Source organism: Lithobates pipiens, unplaced genomic scaffold (genome assembly GCF_037356315.1).
Source record: "Lithobates pipiens isolate NorthernLeopardFrog02 unplaced genomic scaffold, aLitPip1_a1.2 Scaffold_28, whole genome shotgun sequence".
Taxonomy (NCBI): domain Eukaryota; kingdom Metazoa; phylum Chordata; class Amphibia; order Anura; family Ranidae; genus Lithobates; species Lithobates pipiens.
Window position 1 is genome coordinate 111,081,334 of NW_027507789.1, and position 19,478 is coordinate 111,100,811.

Genomic DNA, 19,478 nt, shown 5'->3' on the forward strand with positions numbered 1-19,478 from the left:
AAGACCATTTAGACTTGGACAGTTTACTGCACAAAATGCTACCTTCCTGGCAAGTTTCAGAAGGTGTCTAACTATTGCTTATAATTGCATTGTATAGCTTGTGAATTGAAATTTTAAATCCTATTTTAATGCCTTTCCCCTTCTATTTTATAGAGATTCGGGGGATGTTGCTGCGCTCAGAGGGTAAGAAATACAATACTATGTTACATAATTGCAGATATTCTCTGTTTTTGTTGCGATTGCATGTTTTACCATCCATGGAGCTTATCTGCTTATTTTTCTTTGATCATCTGTAGTCCGATTTCTTCAGTCAATTGTCATATCAGTCAAATTGTCTAATAGATTTTATTTTTGCATATAAATATACTTAAAGCAAGACTTTGAGGGACAAAATCCTTTCCAGCCCAGTTAAAGGGGCTGTGGTGATGCACAGAGATTAAACAAATCCTACAGAAGTTGTACCTGTTTATCTGCAGTCTTCTCTACATCTGTTCAAAGTCAAGAATTTATAAAGCTTGTCTGAGCTGTCAGAAAGGGTCTGCGGCACTCAGTGAGGAAAGCTTTGACAGCTGGCGCTCCCTCTCCTGCCACCTAATTTCTCTCTGTGTCAGGAAAACTTGTCAGAAGTGACTAAAGCAGATAGCAGAGAAATGAGGTAGCAGACAGAAATGACACTTGGTGCTCTGGATTGAGACAAGTACACACTAGAGGGATATGCTTTGTTCATATTTCATGTATGAGGTTTAGGTAATGAGGCAGATCACCACACGCATTTCTGCAATAAAAAGACTGCTAAGTGCGTGCCTTCCATATTCATTTGATTAGACAAATGTTATAAAACATGCAAATCTACACAGCTGCAGGTTTTTAATACCTTGGCCTATATATCACTAGAGATGCACATTTTTGCACCATCAAGCCTAAGGACAGTGTGCTGAGGTTGCCTGAAATTTTACCTTAACCTATTCCCAGCCACAGGCAGTAATATAAATGGCCAGGACTTCAAGTGGTTAAAATAATCTCATGGCTGCTAAGATTGCCTCTCGTTTGTTAGACATGCTTCCCCTTATTAATCCAGACCAAACGGGCTTCACTAAAGGACGGCAAACATCCGATGCTACCTGCAGACTAACTAACATCATTCATCTAGCTAGGGTGCATAAGAGGCCTTCTCTGCTGCTGGCATTAGACACAGAGAAGACCTTTGACTGCATACATTGGCAGTACCTCACCCAGGTCTTGCAGAGGTTTGGTTTCTCAGGTAGTATCTTACAAGCAATCCTAGCTCTATACTCCAATCCCTCTGCACTTGTCTTCACTTCTGGTGTACTATCTAAACCCTTTAACGTAACAAACTGCACAAGACAGGGGTGCCCGTTGTCCCCCCTAATCTTCAATTTCTTTTTGGAACCCCTAGCCATTTATATTCACACGCATCCTCAAATCACAGGATTTCCAATGCCCAGCTATAACCACACAATCATTTTATTTGCAGATGATATAATGATTCTAACAGATATGGAGACTTCCCTGGCTTTGGTTCACGAGACTCTTGAAATGTTCAGTAGGCTATTTTACTATAAGATTAATGAAAGTAAGCCCTATATAATGGGAAATGGGGGTAGATGCATCTGTGCAAGCTAGACTCAGTACAAGGTATCCATACTTCTGGAAACAAAACGGGTTAAAATACCTTGGGATAACCCTCAAGGCACGAACTGAGGACTTATTTGCAGCTAACTACACACCTTTCCTAGGCTTACTGAATAATAAACTACAGGAACTTTCCAAAACAGAGCTGTCTTGGACAGGTCGCTTAGCGACATTTAAAATGATGATACTTCCTCAGCTGCTCTATTTATTCAGATAATAACCGATCCCAATTAGTAACTTTTTTTTTTTTGTCAAAGCCCAGTCAATATTAAATAAATACCTCTGGCAGGGTAAAAAGGCAAGGTGCGCCTTTAAAAAATTGAGTCCAAGAGCACAGGTTAGGGGTGCAATGGATCAAAAAACTCACGGATTGGATCGTTCCTGGGATCAGAGTCACGGATCGGATCATTTTTTCGGATCAGCAAATAATTGCATTTGCAAAAACCTGTGAAAATTCCACTACCATATAGTCCCCACTGTAATATACATCTCCCCCACTGTAATATAGGCGGAGCATGGCCGGGTATGGCTAGATATGGCCAGAGTATTGGCAGTAGTGGGCTCTACAGATGCAGCCCACAGCGCTGCTGCCATCCGATCTCTCCCCTCCACTGTACAGATCTGTACACAGAGGGGAGAGGAACCGGCATCATTGTGGTGCCGGTTTGTTTACTAGTGATCGCTCCGTCATTTGATGGAGCGATCACATTGTAAACGCAGACCGGTGCACCAAGATGGCCACCTCTCCGGAACTAGGCCGAAGCCGCAGGCTTTCCTGAGGCTGAGACTGCGGAGCGCTTTTCAGATCACGGCATGTGCCGATCCGAACGGGGTGACCCGTTCAGATCACGGATCAGTGACGATCCGTTGCACCCCTAGCGCAGGTGGTATTGGCCACAATATACTGAAGGATTACCTCTCGGCTGCAATCCTAGCACAATAAGGGCGTAGTTCTTCCAAATACAAGGTCCCAGATGGTTAGAACTAGAACAGTCACAGATTCCTGGTAATAGTATGGATGACTTTCTCCTGTCTTGCAAACTCCTTCTGCAGGACCCTCCACATCTACCACCCACTATTAAAGCTACCTTACACACATGGAAAAATTTCACTTCCCTAGACTTCTCAGACCACACTTTAAGACCTATGCATCTTCCTGTTTCCAGCCTATCTCTACTCATCCCAGACTTATACATGACGCACTGGCGGAACAAAGGCATTAAAACAGTAAATGATTTAATGGAAGGCCCATCCCCTAAAACATTTAGGGCACTGCAAATTAGAATTCAGTTTAGATGATAGTGACTACTACAGATACCTCCAAATAGTTCACTTCCTCCAAAAAACTCCTACACACGTAGCAGCATTACTTTGGCGAGCTACACTTTACCTCACAAGCCATACAACTAATATCAAAGGAATCTCTCTGTTCTACTCCCTCATCAATGCTAAAAATACATTAGAAAAGTCATATAACATTAGGGCCTGGGAACAGGACTTGAATGCTAGCTTCTCTGAGGCCCAGTTGCAAAAAGCCCTACAAACCACCCTCAATGCGACTAAAAGTGCCAACTTATGGGAAACGACACACAAAATAATGTTGCGGTAGTATTTAACCCCCCACAGACTTTCAAAATTTAATTTGCAAAACTCCCCCGTGTTGGAGGAACTGTAACCATACGGGTACGCTGCACCATGTCATTTGGGAGTGCCCTGCATTACACTTGTTATGGTCTAAAATATTTAATCTTTTATCCAACTTTGCCGGGGCATTTATCATCCCAGCTTGCAGCCATGGCGCTTTTGTCACAAGATATAAAGAAAACATCCCACCTTGCACTAGAACCATAACTCATATTCTTCTTGGTAGGAGACTGGTAATCTTATGACATTGGTTGGATGCTACACTCCCTAACTTTAGAGAAGTAATAAAAACGATCAACACACATGCCACCTATGAGGTGATGTTTGCAGAGTCTCAGGCCGCGTACACACGGGCGGATTGTCTGCCCAACTAAGTTCGTCAGACAATCTGACAGACAGTCCGTCCAACATTTGAATGAACGGACTTGACCACACACGATGAACAGACAGTCCGCTGAAAGCTTGCGCGATGACGTGTACAGCACGTACGACGGGACTAGAAAAACTACGTCCAATACACTGCAATGCAACCTTCGGCCGTGTAAATCCTTTCTGAGCATGCGCCATACTTAGTCCGTCCAACTTGCCTACACACGAGCGGACTGTCCGCTGAAACCAAGTTTGGACGGACAAAACCAAGTTTGGACGGACAAAATTACGGAAATTCCGAAAGACTTAGTCCGCCAGACTGTCCGCTGAAAAAGTCCGCTGAAGCCCACACACGAGCGGATTGTCCGCTGAAACACGTTTCAGCGGACTAAGTTGGACAGACAATCCGCCCGTGTGTACGCGGCCTCAGGGTATCTACCCAAAGATAAACTTAGTGGTCGAGTTGGAACACGTTGCACTCATCTGTAAAGCATTCACCTTGACTTGACTAGGAACTACTGATCCTCTTGTTTCTGCATCTTTTTATGTTTTTATATTTTCTTTATTACTTGTTTATGTGCTATATGATGGTATATTTGTGACTTGTATGAACCATTATGTAACACTTGAACTTTTATCACTTTGCATTCTGGAATGTCTAATGTATGACTTCATTTTATACCAATAAAAATGTATTGAAGTTAAAATAATCTCCTGGCTGCAGCTGTGAAGCTTGGTCTCCCTTTTTTTTTTTTTTTTTTCTTCCCATCAGCTTTTCAATAAAGGTAGCTGTAGGGCTGTATGATCATTTTGACTGTACTGCAAATGTCCCACTGGTTATTGCTAGGTATGAGCAAATAGTGCCGCAGGACATTTTATGATTGCAAAGGAAAGTCTGCATATGTCTTTTATCTGGTGCACAAAGTTTCCTTGGTTAACTACTGTGTTTTCAGTCCTCCAAAGTTGCCTGCTACTTTTTAATTCTGGAAAAGAGCTTGGACAGATACAGTAGTTCCACTCTGTCATCTTGCTGTGCTCAGTCTGATAGTGGTCTGATACTGGCTGCAGTCAGCAAGCAAATAGATCACTATAGCTCATTACGAGTGTCAGTTTAAAAGTCACCTGGGACTCGAGTGGTTAAAATCAAGGCATACACCCACCATCCTCTTTCCTTTTCTTTGTCCCACTTTATGAATCCTGTTTTGGCTCCTTAGGGACTCATTTCCAAAAGATAAGGGGATATATACCTGCCATTCAGGTTCCCTTATGACTGCCTGAGGAGCAAATCCTGTCTGTACAGTTTCAAAAAAATTCAACTTCACCAAAAGACTTTATGCTTTATAAAACCGGTTTCCCTTGGAAGCTAATATGTGTGTTTTGTATTTTTCAGGTCACGTAAATTTAATATTCTTGGTACAAACACAAAGGTGATGAATATGGAGGAATCAAATAATGGCAGCCTGTCCGCTGAATTTAAACATTTGGTAAGATTTTGTATTTCATATGTAAGATGCACACAGAATTTGGTATCGGTGCTTTAATAATTTCACAAAAGTGTAACAACTGATCAGTAACATACAACCAATAAAGAAAAGCATGGAAGTATATGACATCAGAACCATTCCATCAAACAATATAACACATATACTCATAAAATCCTTATTGTATCACAACTTTAAAAACAATACCAAGCATTGAGGACAAGCATTGAATTTGCCATTATTAAAGAGGACCTTCAGTAATTTTCTCATCTTTCCACCTATTAAATCTTCTGCCCTTCTTTTAACTTTGGATAGTAAAACCTTTTTTTTCTGCCAGTAAATACCTTTATACAGCCCATTTCCTGTTTCTTGTCTGGTAAAAAGCCTAGGCTAATAACATGTTTGTATGTAAAAAAAAAAAAAAAAAAATGTGTGTGTGTGTGTGTGTGTGTATATATGTATGTGTGTGTGTGTGTGTGTGTATATATATATATATATATATATATATATATATATATATATATATATATATATATATATATATATATATATATATATATATATATATAAATCCAGGCAGTGAACAGGCAGCAGCTTCAGCTGCCCACAGTTAAAATGGCTGCAGCCAGACTTGGTGGGGGGACATTACTGCAGAATATTTGGCAAATACGGAATCACAGTGTATATATAAAATAATATGCAAAGTGGTTGGAGGGAAGCTTCAGAATGGCAAAGATGTTTTTATTACAAATTATGTGAGGAGACTGCAGTTCCTCACTAAGATCATAACTTATAGCTGCGTCTTTTTACCTCTATATCTATCTCTCGTGTGTGTGTATAGATATAGATGTATATGTGTGTGTGTATACACTGTGTTGTCATGTCAGAGAGGAAGGTGGAGCACACTATACTTTTGGTACATTAACATTTATTTTTCTGTACCTGCAGAATATTTTAAGGGATAAAGCATAGACATATGTACATTCACGGCAGGGACATACAAAATGTTTTGGTGTTGTGTGTTTTTTTTTTTTTTTTTTTTTTTTTTTTTTTTTTGCCTTGACATATTGTATTTTTAAAGTCAAACGCTGCTAACCGCATCTGTTAGAATGCTTGAAAGAGTAACAATCTCTAAACTGAAAATCTCTCCACTTGGGACCCTTCCCGCCTCTGGCTGCTGCTCGTGAACTATTAAACCTTATACTTTTTTTTAAATAATGCACTTGATTCAGGAACCTGACAGCTATATCTGTATTTTCTACTACAGAGTAATGTTTTCTCTGCCTGCCTTGTACAAAGCTCCCTTTTATCATTATAGCTGGGTTTTATTAAGATATATTCCAATACTTACCTCTCGGTCATCCTTTTGTTTGCAGACTCTTAGAGAGCAGAGATGTGGCAATGGAGGAAGAGCCAACTGTGATGTAAGTATACAAACTCATTGAAGAGCTCTGACCATGTCCTTTTGTTATAACCTGCTTCGTAAAACACACGTTTGTGCCCTGTTGTGAACAACGCCACAATACATCTCTATTGCAGCGCATCACATGCTTCACTAGCAAAAATGCGTTTTTTTGTGGTGCGTTAGGCAGCCCATTGAAATGAACTCAACTGCCTTAATGCAATGCTCATTAATGCAAGTTATTCTGTGCCTTGAAAGCACTGTAACAGACCGCCCTGGTTTGAATGTGCCCTTAACACTCTTACAGCCCAGAAACAAGTGTTACGTTGGGACCAAACTACTTGCAGCTGGCCAACCCACTAACCCCACAGTCTGTTACATTCTCTTGGGCTATAATGAATGGGTTTTATCTCCCTTGTTCCTGTGCCGCAATGAAGAAAAAAAATCTATACACACTTTCCCTATCCCATTTAGAACTAGGCAGAACAAATGTGATTCACACCTAAAAACCAATATAAATATAAAACAAAATAGTGCAGTGCTCCAAAATCAAAGCTAAAAATATAAATGATTTTCAACATATGTAACACACCACAAGTGCGAAATTGTATATCCGTGTTGAACTGTAATATGTCATTTAACCTAATCTAGTGAATCGAATAGCCAAAAAAAATCCCAATCAGTTCCACATATATATATATAGTGACAATGAACTTATAGCAGAAGGGCACCCTAGGCTCTTGATATTCAGAAATGGCTGTGATCAGCTGCTGACAAGCTGTCAATCACAATCAATTTGAAAAAATTGTGTTTGACACTGAATCAGTCTAGATTCCATTTTTTGCTCATCTCCCTTTATTATCCTGAGTTTATTAGAAATATATTGTGATGGTTAGCCCTTTGGATTTATATTCGTGATTAGTGGCCCCTGCGAGGGCTCACAAGGAGATAATTATGCTCTTTTGTTTACTACTGTTTATTCAAAAATTCACAATAAACATATTGAAACAGAAAAAATTGTGAGCACCCCACCACCATCACCGTCCTGCTATGTGCCAGTTATCTTTTTATACCATTCGTGTACTAGCCACAACCCACAGTCTCTGCTGTTTCTGTGCCCTCCAATCCCTGCTGCTCTCCCCAGGCTTTTACTGGCAGTGTTGTGGAGGTGATCATATTGTAGGCCCATAGTGAGGAAAATCGGATCTCTCCAGGGTGGGGAGCAGGCAATTTGGTAAACACATCTATGTTTATCGATCCCTTTAGTAATTGCCATTCCTGTGTTCATAAACGAAGGGGTTGGTAAACTTGAATGACGTGTTTACATATTTTCAGTTCCTGATTAAATATGGAAGTGCCTGGTACAGAGCATTTATGAGTTCCATGAGTGCTGGGCAGAAGAGGAGATTGAGGACTCTGTATTTTTATGTACTTGCAAAGTATTTCAAGCAGCCCTTATTAACCAGGGACCCGTGTAACTCTGTGGGTCCTTTAAAGTTGTTAACCAAAAAAAATTATCCTGTTCCCTTAAAGTATGTTATACAATGCATGTGCTGTGTAATTTGCCCCCCCCCCCCCCCCACCCCCCGTGCCTGTTCTTTGTTTTTATTTTACCCATGACATATGTTTTAACCCTACTTTCTTTAATTCATTAACAAATCCAGAAATCTCTGCAAATATTTTTTCAGTTAAAGGAAGCTTCCCCCACCCTCTGTACTTGCACTAACTAAGGTATTATCATTGTGTGGATTTTAAGCATCTAAATAACAAATACAAACTCCTCTTCATTTCCATTCAAGCTGGTCACAGATGTGCCACGGTCCCCACCCAAACGTTTAAATGGCAGCTATTTAAAAGTGTGAGTTCTCACATTATAATCCTTTTTCATTCAGAAATTGACAATTTTAAAATGATCTTCATAGCATCAAAAGTAGGTAAGATGTCAGAGGGAACCATACATCTGGCCTCCAGCTTGTAGCATCACATCTCCAGTGCCCTGAAGGAAATTCCAGTTTTGTGTATCACGTGTTTATTTGACCAATTTCAATTTTTCAGGCATCACTTATTGTTACTGAAGAGCTTCATTTAATTACGTTTGAGACTGAAGTATACCATCAAGGCTTAAAAATTGATCTAGAGGTAAGCAATTCAGCAACAAAGGTGTATCGTGAGCATAGGGGCTTTATCCTCTCAAAGGACCATGGTTCAGCCACATTCTGAATGTGTACAGAATTATAAAATACTTCTGTTAACTGTTTAAATGAATATTTACATTTTCATATAATTTTATAGTTGTGCTATTTAATCACATTTTCTTATAGCATCTTCAGTTTTCCTGAGTGTTCATTGGCTCAAGAAAATTTTACAGATTACAGGATAACTGTGGGAGAGATGTATATTTACCCATTACTAGCTTTAGTTAATCACTCTGATACTCATGTGAGAGGTGTTATAGAGGTCTGATAGTTGCAGATATGGACTTAGGCTTAACTGTGTACTAAGTAGTGAAATGCTAAAAAGAATGTTGCATAGTAGGTGAGGTTGAAAAAGACACAAGTCCATCAAGTCCAACCTATGTGTGTGATTATATGTCAATATTACATTGTATATCCCTGTATGTTGCGGTCGTTCAGTTGCTTATCTAATAGTTTTTTGAAACTATCAATGCTCCCTGCTGAGACCACCCCCAATGAAAGGGAATTCCACATCCTTGCCGCTCTTACAGTAAAGAAAACTCTAAGTAGTTTAACCCTTTCATGACCAAGCCTATTTTTGGCATTTGGTGTTTACAAGATAAATCCATATTTTTTGCTAGAAAATTACTTGGAACCCCCAAACATTATATATATTTTTTTAGCAGAGACTCTAGAGAATAAAATGGCGATTGTTGCAATATTTTATGTCACACGGTATTTAGAAACAGTAAAATTAGCCCAATTTTTTTGCATAATGTGAAAGATAACGTTACACATTATCGCAGTAAATAGATACCAAACATGTCACACTTTATAATTGCACGCACTCGTGAAATGACGACAAAGTAGGTACCTAAAAATCTCAATAGGGGACGATTTTAATTTTTTTATGGTTACCTGGTTAGCGTTACAGAGGAGGCCTAGTGCTAGAATTATTGCTCTCGCTCTGACGATCGCGGCTATACCTCACATGTGTGATTTGAACACAGTTTACATATGCGGGCGCCACTTCCGTATGCGTTTTCTTTGCTTCACAAGCTCGCGGGGACGGCAGGCGATTTAAAAAAAAAAATGTTTTATTTATTTTAAAATGAATAAATTGTTTTAAAAAATAATAATAATAATTTGATCACTTTTATTGCTGTCACAAGGAATGCAAACATCCCCTGTGACAGTAATAGGTGGTGACAGGTACTCCTTTTTTTTTTTTTTTTTTTTTTTTTTTTTTTTTGAGGGAACCCTCCTTTACACTTCAAAGTATTCAGATCGCCGAAAACAGCGATTCTGAATACTGTATTTTTTTTAAAATCCGGCACCATTGGCAGCCGAGTAAACGGGAAGTGACGTCATGACGTCGCTTCCGTGTTTACTATTAGGAGACTGGAATGAAGCCGATTACGGCAGCCGGAGGCATCGGATGTGTGATCGGTGCTCCCAATTGAACGGGAGCACCGGTAACAGCGGCGGGAGGGGGGGGGGGGGGGAACGTCCCCTCCCGTTCCTCTGGCATAACAGCCGAGCGGCTTTTATGGCTGGATAGCCAATCGCCCGCTGTAAAAAACAGTACTGGGATGATGCCTACAGGTGCGGGCATCATCCCGGTATACCCCCCGAAAGCCGAGTACGCTCAGTGCACGTAAGCTTTCCTCATAACTAAGATCCTCCAGACCTTTTATTAGCTTAGTTGCACTTCTTTGTACTCGCTCCATTTCCAGTACATCCTTCCTGAGGACTGGTGCCCAGAACTGGACTACATACTTTAGGTGCGGCCAGACCAGAGTCTAGTAGAGCGAGAAAATTATTTTATTTCTGGAGTTGATCCCCTTTTTAATGCATGCCAATGTCCTGTTTACTTTGTTAGCAGCAGCTTGGCATTGTATGCCATTACTGAGCTAATCTACTAGGACCCCCAGGTCCTTTTCCATCCCAGATTACCCCAGAGGTTCTCTCCACAGTGTATAGATTGTATTCATATTTTTGCCACCCAAATGCATTATTTTACATTTTTCTACATTGAGCCTCATTTGCCTTGTAGTTGCCCACCCCATTAATTTGTTCAGATCTTTTTCAAGGTTTCCACATCCTGTGGAGAAGTTATTGCCCTGCTTAGCTTAGTATCATCCGCAGATACAGAGATTGACCTGTTTACCCCATCCTCCAGGTCGTTTATGAACAAAATAAATAGGATTAGTCCCAGCAAAGAACCCTGGGGGACCCCACTACCCACCCCTGATCATTCCGAGTACTCCCCATTTATCACCCTTGTAGCCAGTTTTCAATCCATGTACTCAACCTATGGTGCCAACGGAACTTATTTTGTACAATTAACATTTGTGTCAAATGCTTTTGCAAAATCCAGATACACCAAATCCAGATATGTAAAAAGGAAATCAAGGATGCCAAAATTCAAAATGATTGACAGATTGCAAAAGATAGGACAAACCCTAAAAAATTCTTCAAATATATTAATTGTAAAAAGGTCAAGTCTGAGCATGTAGGGCCTTTACAAAATAATCTAGAGTGGGTGACTGGGGACAAAGAGCAGGCATTGTATTAAATACTTTCTTCAGCTCTGTCTACAAAGGAGCATGGGCGAGCTCCTGTCCATAATGGGGCTGGTAGTGAGACAGCCCCAAATGAGCCACAATGGCTCAAAAGTTATATGGTACAGAAATATTTAGACAGAATAAAAGGATAGTAAAAGAATTGAGCTCTGTCATTTCAAGGCATTGTTTCTAATATTTAGGGACTCGTTAATGACTGGAATGGTACAACTGTATTGGTGCAGGGCCAATGTGGTGCCTATATTTAAAAAGGGATCAAAGTCTTTACCAAGTAACTATAGACCTGTTAGTTTAACTTATATAGTCGGGAAGATACTGGAGAGATTAATAAAAGACCACATAGATGATGAGTTGCTGAAAAAAATATATATTTTAAGCAACAGACAGCATGGATTCATGAAAGACAAGTTGTCAAACAAATCTGATTTCTTTTTATGAGGAGGCAAGTAAAACCTTGGACAGAGGGGTGGCGGTGGACATGGTATACTTGGATTTTGCAAAAGCGTTCGACAGTTACCCACACATGACTAATGTGTAAGGGAAAGTCTACAGGCTTGGAAAGATCAATTTCTAAATGTATAGAAAACTGGCTAAAAGACAGAATTCAGAGAGTAGTGGTTAATGATTCTTATTCTGAATGGTCTAAGGTTATCATTGGTGTACCCCAAGGTTCAGTGTTGGAACCCTCACTTTTTAATATCTTTAATAAATGATTTGGGATCTGGGGTTAAAAGTACCATTTCTGTCTTTGCAGGTGACACTAAGCTATGCAGTGGAATAACGTCCTTACAGGATGTCTCCCAATTTACAAGTCAACCTCAATGCACTGTTTAATTGGGCAACTAAGAGGCAAATTAGGTTTGATGTTAATAAATGTAAGGTTATGCACTTGGGGACTAAGAATATGCATACATCATACATACTAAGGGGCGTTCAATTGGGGAAATCAGTGGTGAAGGATCCTGGGGGTTTTGCTAGATCATAAGCTCAGTAATAGCATGCCAAGCTGCGGTTTCCAAAGTGAGCAAAGTCCTTTCTTGTATTGAGAGGTATGGACTCCAGAGAGAGAGCATTTTTCCCCTGTACAAATCATTAGTAAGACCTCATCTGGAATATGCAGTTCAGTTTTGGGCACCAGTTCTCAAAAAGGATATTGGACAACTGGAGACACTGCAGAAAAGGGCAACTAAACTGATAAGAGGCATGGAGGAGCTCAGCTATGAGGAAAGATTAGAGGAGATGAATTTATTCCCTCTTGAGAAGAGGAGATTAAAGGGGGATATCAACATGTACAAATACAGAAGTGGTCCATATAGTGAACTTGGTGTTTAGTTATTCACTTTAAGGTCATCACAGAGGACAAGGGGGCTCTCTTTGTCTAGAGGAAAAAAGATTTCATCTCCAAATGTGGAAAGGTTTCTTCGCAGTAAGAGCTGTGAAAATGTGGAATAGACTCCCTCCAGAGGTGGTTCTGGCAAGCTCAGTAGATTGCTTTAAAAAAAAGCCTGTATTCTTTCCTAAATGTACATAATACAGCTGGGTACTAACATTTAATAGGTAAAGTTAATCCAGGGAAAATCGATTTGGTAGTAAGGCCAATAAAAGTTTACTGGCAGGGTTTTCTCGCAGGTCCAGGATTGTGGGATAATCTGAATGTTCCCTGGTTCCTGAAGGTTTCCTTTTAAGGTCTCAGAACCTACCGTGAAGGGCAAAGATTGTTTTTTTTTTTTTTTATCTCTGATAAACCCTGCTGTGAGATAAAGTAGGGGAGATTTTCTCAGGAATCTCTCCTTCCATGTATTGTGTTGTCATGTCTGTGTCACCACTGGAGGCTGTATTGAGTACTCATTCTGATGCTGAAAACAGAAGCTCCAGTCTCTTCTCCGTTCAAGCCAGCTCAGACCCTCAGGTATGAAGGGGGGGCCTGATCACTTCCTGGGCCCCAAAATTGGTTGATTTTTGTCTGATTGAATGCCAGCCATCTGCCTTTTTTTCTTTCTCGCTGAGCAGCCGCCCACCATGATGCCGGCGCTCATTTAACTTCCCTGTTTGAAAGAGGATGGGGGGGGGGCCCTTTCCGTGCAAGTGGGGCATGGCTATGCGGTGTCAGACGCCGGCCACATGTGTAGGAAGTAGTTTAGAGCTCTGCAAGAGAAGCTGCTGCCTGGCGGTGGCGGGACAGAGCAGAGTGGTTGCTGGTCAAGTTTGGTGACAGACATTTCCCTTTTGACAACATTGTACTGTATAGCTAGGATTAATAGCAGTTATTGTACTGTACTATAGCCTAGCAAGTGAAACATTTTTTTGCTGGTACTGCCTCTGCTTTGTACTGTAAGCTATGAGTGACAAAGGGACTAGGAACTCCTCTAAGGGGTTAATGGTATACAACAAACTAAAAACCCTTCCAAAAGAATGTCTTCCTCCCCTGAGAGGTAAAAGAAAAATACGGCCAGTCAGATGAGCCGTCAAGGGTAGAGCACTTCTGTCCTTGTGTATTTCATACAAACAGGTTTTTTCTTCTACCATTTAAAAGATTATTGCTATGATGTCTCTCCATAGTAGGACTAAACCTAGCAGATTGCCATCTAGTCCTCCAGGCCCTATGTTGTTGAGGTGCAGGAGGCTGAGGATCAGGTAGATCTTCCCAAAATGTTGGAAGCTACTTATTTTCCCTCTTAGGAGGATCCTAACAGGGAGGGAGTAGCCGCACAAGTCAGGTGTTTGCCTACTCCCTTACTTAACCCTTACATAACCCTTTTGTTGCCTGCAGCACAGGCTCTTGAGGTATCTACCTCTAATAGGGTTAATTTGAACCTCTCCCACCTGGGGATGTTTTTTCTATTCATGCATATCTATGTATTCTGAATGGAAACATTTCTATGAAAGAAATGGAGGGGTTTCAGCTATTAATGCTGCAATCACCTCAGTGAGCAGTCTCACATGTCCAGTGGATAATGCACTGATGTTCAAGGATCCAGCAAGTTAAGGTTGAATTTGTCTTTGAAAGACAAGATGTCTTTTGCAGTTCTGGCTGCAATTGGAGTAGCTCAGTCCATTAACCCTTTAACGTCTGCTCCACTATTTTGGTGGAGCACATTGAGTCATGCCAATGCATTGGAATGTGGACTCCAGGGGGTTAAGGAACAGATGTGAGATACCTGAAAGTTCTGCCTGATCAGCAGGTCCGGCAAGGGGCTGGTGTATTTGATGCACTGTGTCTCACAGATCCTATGAAGGACTCGATCGTTTAAGCCCTATGGCTTATACTTGGACTAGAGCATTTTTGTAAAGGTCCGTGGCTGAAATATTGATCAGCCGAAGCACCAGGTGAAAACCCTTAGCCAGTCCGTATCCTTTCCTGAGGTATGACTATTTAGAGTGGATAAGTACATCCAAAAGGGGTAAAGCTCTCCAGTAAAAGGAGGTTCAAACCGTTCTCTTTTAATCGTGCAGCCTCTCCTATGCAGGGGTATCTGCCTTTAGGCAGACTGTCTTGACTGTCTCAATCATCAGGTTCAGGAGAAAGTTCCCTGGGGCAGCCCCAGGATCTTGGCAGAAGGCAGAATGCTAAGGCCTTCTCATGAAGGAGCACCCCCACTCATTTGGGTGATGGAAAAGGTCCTGGCAAGAACATGTTACGAGCGGAGATATTTCTGTGTTTTTGTTTTTTTTTTTGTTTTGTGTTTTTTCCTCTAAGTTGCATCTAGTTTCAAGAGCCCCGATGGCCCAGTCGGCTTTCGATCAGAGGGTCCGGGGTTTAGGTCCTGTTTGAGTGCTGCCTGTGGGGTCCTTGGGGCTACTGATGCAGCAGTTTTTATGCAAGAGTGTCCATCTCCTCAAGAATGCTCCTAAGGTTCCAGAGGGGAAAAAGTCTTTCTGGCCTCTGGATCAGCTGTTATCTCAGTCTGTGATATCAAAGATTCCCTTAGTGGAACAGGGTTTTTTTTCTTTTTTTTTTTTTTTTTTTTTTTGGTTCAAACCTTTTAAGGTCCCAGAGCCAAACAGGTAAGACCCTTTACAGATCTCGGAGATCTGAATCGGCACTTGAGCATCCGATCCTTTCATAATTCGATCGGCTTTGTCCATCCTGCAAGGAGGGGAGTTGCATATCTCCATGTGCCAAAGTTTCCCCGCTTACCAGAAATTTGAAATATAAAATTATTTTTTCAATCGTGGGACTGCCATTCGACTTGGCCACAGCCCCACGAGTGTTCTGAAAGATTCTGGCACCTCCTTTAGCCAGGTTAGGGGCTCAAGGCATAACGGTCCTAGCCTATTAGAAGATCTACTTTTTAATAGATCATTCAGTCTCAGGTCTAAAACCAGAGTCTGATCTCAGCTGTAGATATCTGAAATCTCTAGGTTGGATTCTCAGCCTAGGAAGATTCTCCTTAAAACCATCAAGGAGGTTACTTGGGGGCTGGTTATAGATACCATACAGAAGAAGGTATTCTTACCCCAGTCATGAATCAGTTCCATTGTAGGACTAATTCAACTTATCAGGATAAAGGAAAATTCCTTAATTCGGCTGCAGGAGATTTTTGGGGGAAATGGTGGACTCCTTCAGGGCCATCCCTTATGCGCAGTTTTATTCAGACTGCTTCAAGACACCATCCTGTCGGTCTGGAATAAAGAGGATTCAGGCATTATTTGTTTCCAATGCGCTTGGCTCCTGACGTAGGTCAGAGCCTAAATTGGTGGTTGTTATCCAGCAGCAGGGAAAATCTTTATGCTGCAAGGTGTTAACAGATGCCAGCCTTCTAGGCTGGGGAGCAGCCCTGGAAGAAGAGTCTGTCCAGGGGTGATGGTCCAGGTTAGAGGACCTTGCCTATCAAGTATTGGATGTTTCAGACAGTACATCTGGCCATAGAATATTGGCAGTCAGACTATGGGACTGTCCTGACAGGATTCAGTCTCACAGGGCCACGGCGGTGGCTTACATCGATCACCAGGGGGGGGCGCGAGCAGTCGTGCAGCTCAAAAAGAGGTGAATAATGTTCTAGCTTTGGCAGAACACAACACTCCTTGCTTATCTGCAATTAAACAATTTTCAGGTGTAGTACTTGAGACACCAACAATTATTTCCAATATGCAGATGGGGTACTCCGGACATGGACCTATTCGTGTCCAGATTCATTAATAAGGTTGACAACTTTGTTGAACAAGGGGTCTGCTAGCAGGCTGAACAGACGCATTAGACTTCCCAGGGGATCAGATTTCACTGATCTATGCATTTCCTCCAGTTCTGCTACTTCCGCGCCTTCTCCGCAGGATTAAGCAGGAACAAAAGGCGGTGATTCTGGTGGCCCCAGCCGGGTCCCAGAAGATTTTAATTTATTGAGATCATAAAGATGGCAGTAGGAGTCCTTTGGAGTCCTATAGCCAGACCTTCTTGCACAAGGTCCGGTATTTCATCCTACCTTACGGACAAGGAGTTTAACAGGTTTTACTGTTGAATCCCACTCTATAAAAGATCGTGGGTGATCTCCTTCGGTAGGGTCTACTTTGACTAATACCTGGAAGCCTGCTTCCAGAATCACTTGCTTTAGAGTCTGGAAGGCATAGGTTTCTTGGTGTGGATCCAGGGGTTGGCACCCCAGGAAGTAGGTCAGTAGGCAGGATTCCTGATTTCTGCCTATGGGACCTGAAATGAAGCTGGCCTTGACTTTTATCAAGAGCCAGATCCAGGCCGTGTCAATGTCTTTTCTTATGGTCTCTTGCTTCCCACTCTTGGTGCGTAGCTTATGCAGGGGTTAACACGGTTTATTCCCCCTATCAAGGCACCTCTAAATCCTTAGGATTTAAAATTGGTCTGATCGGCTTTGTTAAATCAGCTGTTTGAACCTTACGAGAGATTCCCTTGGTTCTTTGACAAGAAAGATTCATCTTTTCTGCTTGCCATTTCTTCTGCTAGAAGAGTATCGGAACTAACGGCTCTGTCTTGTAAGAGCCATAATTCATCGCACAAGGATGAGTTGGTTTTATGTCCTCATCCTAAATTCTTACCAAAGGTGGTAGCAGGTTTTCATTTAAACAAAGATATTATTATTCTTCCTCCTTTCTCCCCAGAAGCCTTAATCTTTGGAAGAGAAAGCACTACAGTAAGAGCGATCAGAATCTATTTAAAGGCGACCACTCAGGTTCGCAAAACACAGGTTTTGTTTTGTACTGCCAGAGGGTCCAAGATATGGACAGGCAGCGTCAAGATCCACTATTTTCCAAATGGATTTGTCAAGTGATTGATCAAGCTTCAGCTTCAAAAAGAAAATTCTTCCTTCTCAGATTAAGAGCACACTCATCCAGGGCGATTAGTGCCTCTTGGGTGGTGCATCATCAGGCCTCTATGGCTCAGATCTGTAAGACTGCAACTTGGTCTTCGGTTCAGACATTTATCCGATTTTATCACATCGATATTAAAGGTCATGAGGATATTGGACATGGCGCTGTGTCCCCTAATGTACATTAAAGAAAAGGATTTTACAGGTAAGCTGTTATAAAAATCCAATTTTTTTGGGATGGACTTGTCTTTTTTTTTTTTTTTCAGCCTGACTAACTATGTAACCAAGTATAACTTGGCATATGAGATTTGGCAGCAAATGTCAGTGACTCCTCCCAAAGCCAAGAATCAGGCGCAGAGTAGGGTAAAACTAAAAATGGAATAGATATTAAGATTCCACAGCTAAAGCTTTGCAGATGTGGACTGAATTTCTAAACTTTCATAATCGCACTCATGACTGGTTCTCTTTTTGAATGCCCAGCCTACTGAAATTATTACATTGCTAACACTACTTTCTTATGGCTAGCAGATATTAGTTATTCTTTTCTGTTTTTAATATGCTGTATTTTATGTTGAAAGGTGTAATATTATTTTATTTTTATTTTTTTCCCCTGAAGACTCATTCATTACCAGTTGTAGTGATATCCAACATTTGTCAGATGCCCAATGCTTGGGCCTCAATCCTGTGGTACAACATGCTGACAAACAACCCAAAGGTAATGCAATGTAACCCGTATTTGTGTATCAAAAGGGCACAGGTTGAAATTGTCATAATATGAGTACAAGTACTTCAGTGAATGTTGACAATAGATTTAAGAACACTGTGTGAAAAAAGTCTAAATAATATGACTTTTCAAACAGGAATGTATAACAATATTGCAGAAACTTCAGTTGCAACGTGTATGCTAATTTAGGTTTGCTTTTAAAGTGATTATAGCAGCCTGACTAGATGAGTGGCAGTGTAAAGACTGCTGTGCATAGTATGTTTGGGGGCCTTTTCAAGCACAGCTACAGGGTGCAGTCTGCTAACGTGAGTTCTTGTTACCACTCCAGCCTACACATAATTGTACCCTTGCTGCAACTTTTTTTTTTTTTCTCTGGAGACTGTAGTGTCTTTATACAGACCTGTTCTCTTTATTAACTCTGGCCCATTTCACTTGTGTGCCGTGCATTCATGATTTCTGGCAGCCAGCAGTACAAACCAACTGATAACTTGAAAGATAAGTTCACCTTTGTAAAAAATATATATATATTTTTTTATTATTATTAGAAGCATGTAAAGCATTGCACCCAATCAGCAGATCACGGGTGCAATCTCTGTAGACTGTCAGTGTATCTGTCTGCTCATACATCCTATGGGCAGACAGTTGCTGAATAACAGCATCAATTCACTAACTAGAGTGCTCATCAGCATCCTGGTAGTTCACTAAGAACTACAAGCTGCCACAATGGCTGTAGTTATCCTATTCAAAGGATTCCACCCACCCAGTCAAATTTTTTTTTTTTTTTTTTTTTTTTTTTTAATTGGGAAAGCTGGTGCGGAGACGAGATCCCTGGCCCACTGTCACAACTAGGACTGGGGGGGGGGAGAGTTAATTTGCATACCCATCCTTTTGCTGTTATATTTGAGTAATACAAGAAAAGGCAAACAAAATTTAGATCTACCTATTGTATGGATATGATTAAAATACGGTACAGTTCTAGGATTTATCAGTATTACAGTGCTAGTTAATATTTTTATTTTCAGAATGTCAACTTTTTTACCAAACCTCCCATTGGCACATGGGATCAGGTGGCTGAGGTCCTAAGCTGGCAGTTCTCTTCCACCACAAAACGTGGCCTTAGCATTGAACAGTTAACCACATTGGCTGAAAAACTGCTGGGTAAGCTCTT

At 41.1% G+C, this 19,478-nt stretch overlaps 1 protein-coding gene across 1 annotated transcript in view; it reads left to right on the plus strand.

Annotated features, from left to right (window-relative positions):
* The window catches only part of STAT3 (signal transducer and activator of transcription 3), a 177,405-nt gene that overhangs the window by 132,238 nt on the left and 25,689 nt on the right, over nt 1-19,478 (plus strand). The window contains exons 12-17 of the mRNA XM_077459528.1: nt 154-183; nt 5,057-5,150; nt 6,524-6,571; nt 8,605-8,688; nt 18,203-18,301; nt 19,333-19,468. Coding sequence (XP_077315654.1) covers nt 154-183; nt 5,057-5,150; nt 6,524-6,571; nt 8,605-8,688; nt 18,203-18,301; nt 19,333-19,468 — 491 coding nt within the window. The remainder of the gene's footprint in view (nt 1-153; nt 184-5,056; nt 5,151-6,523; nt 6,572-8,604; nt 8,689-18,202; nt 18,302-19,332; nt 19,469-19,478) is intronic.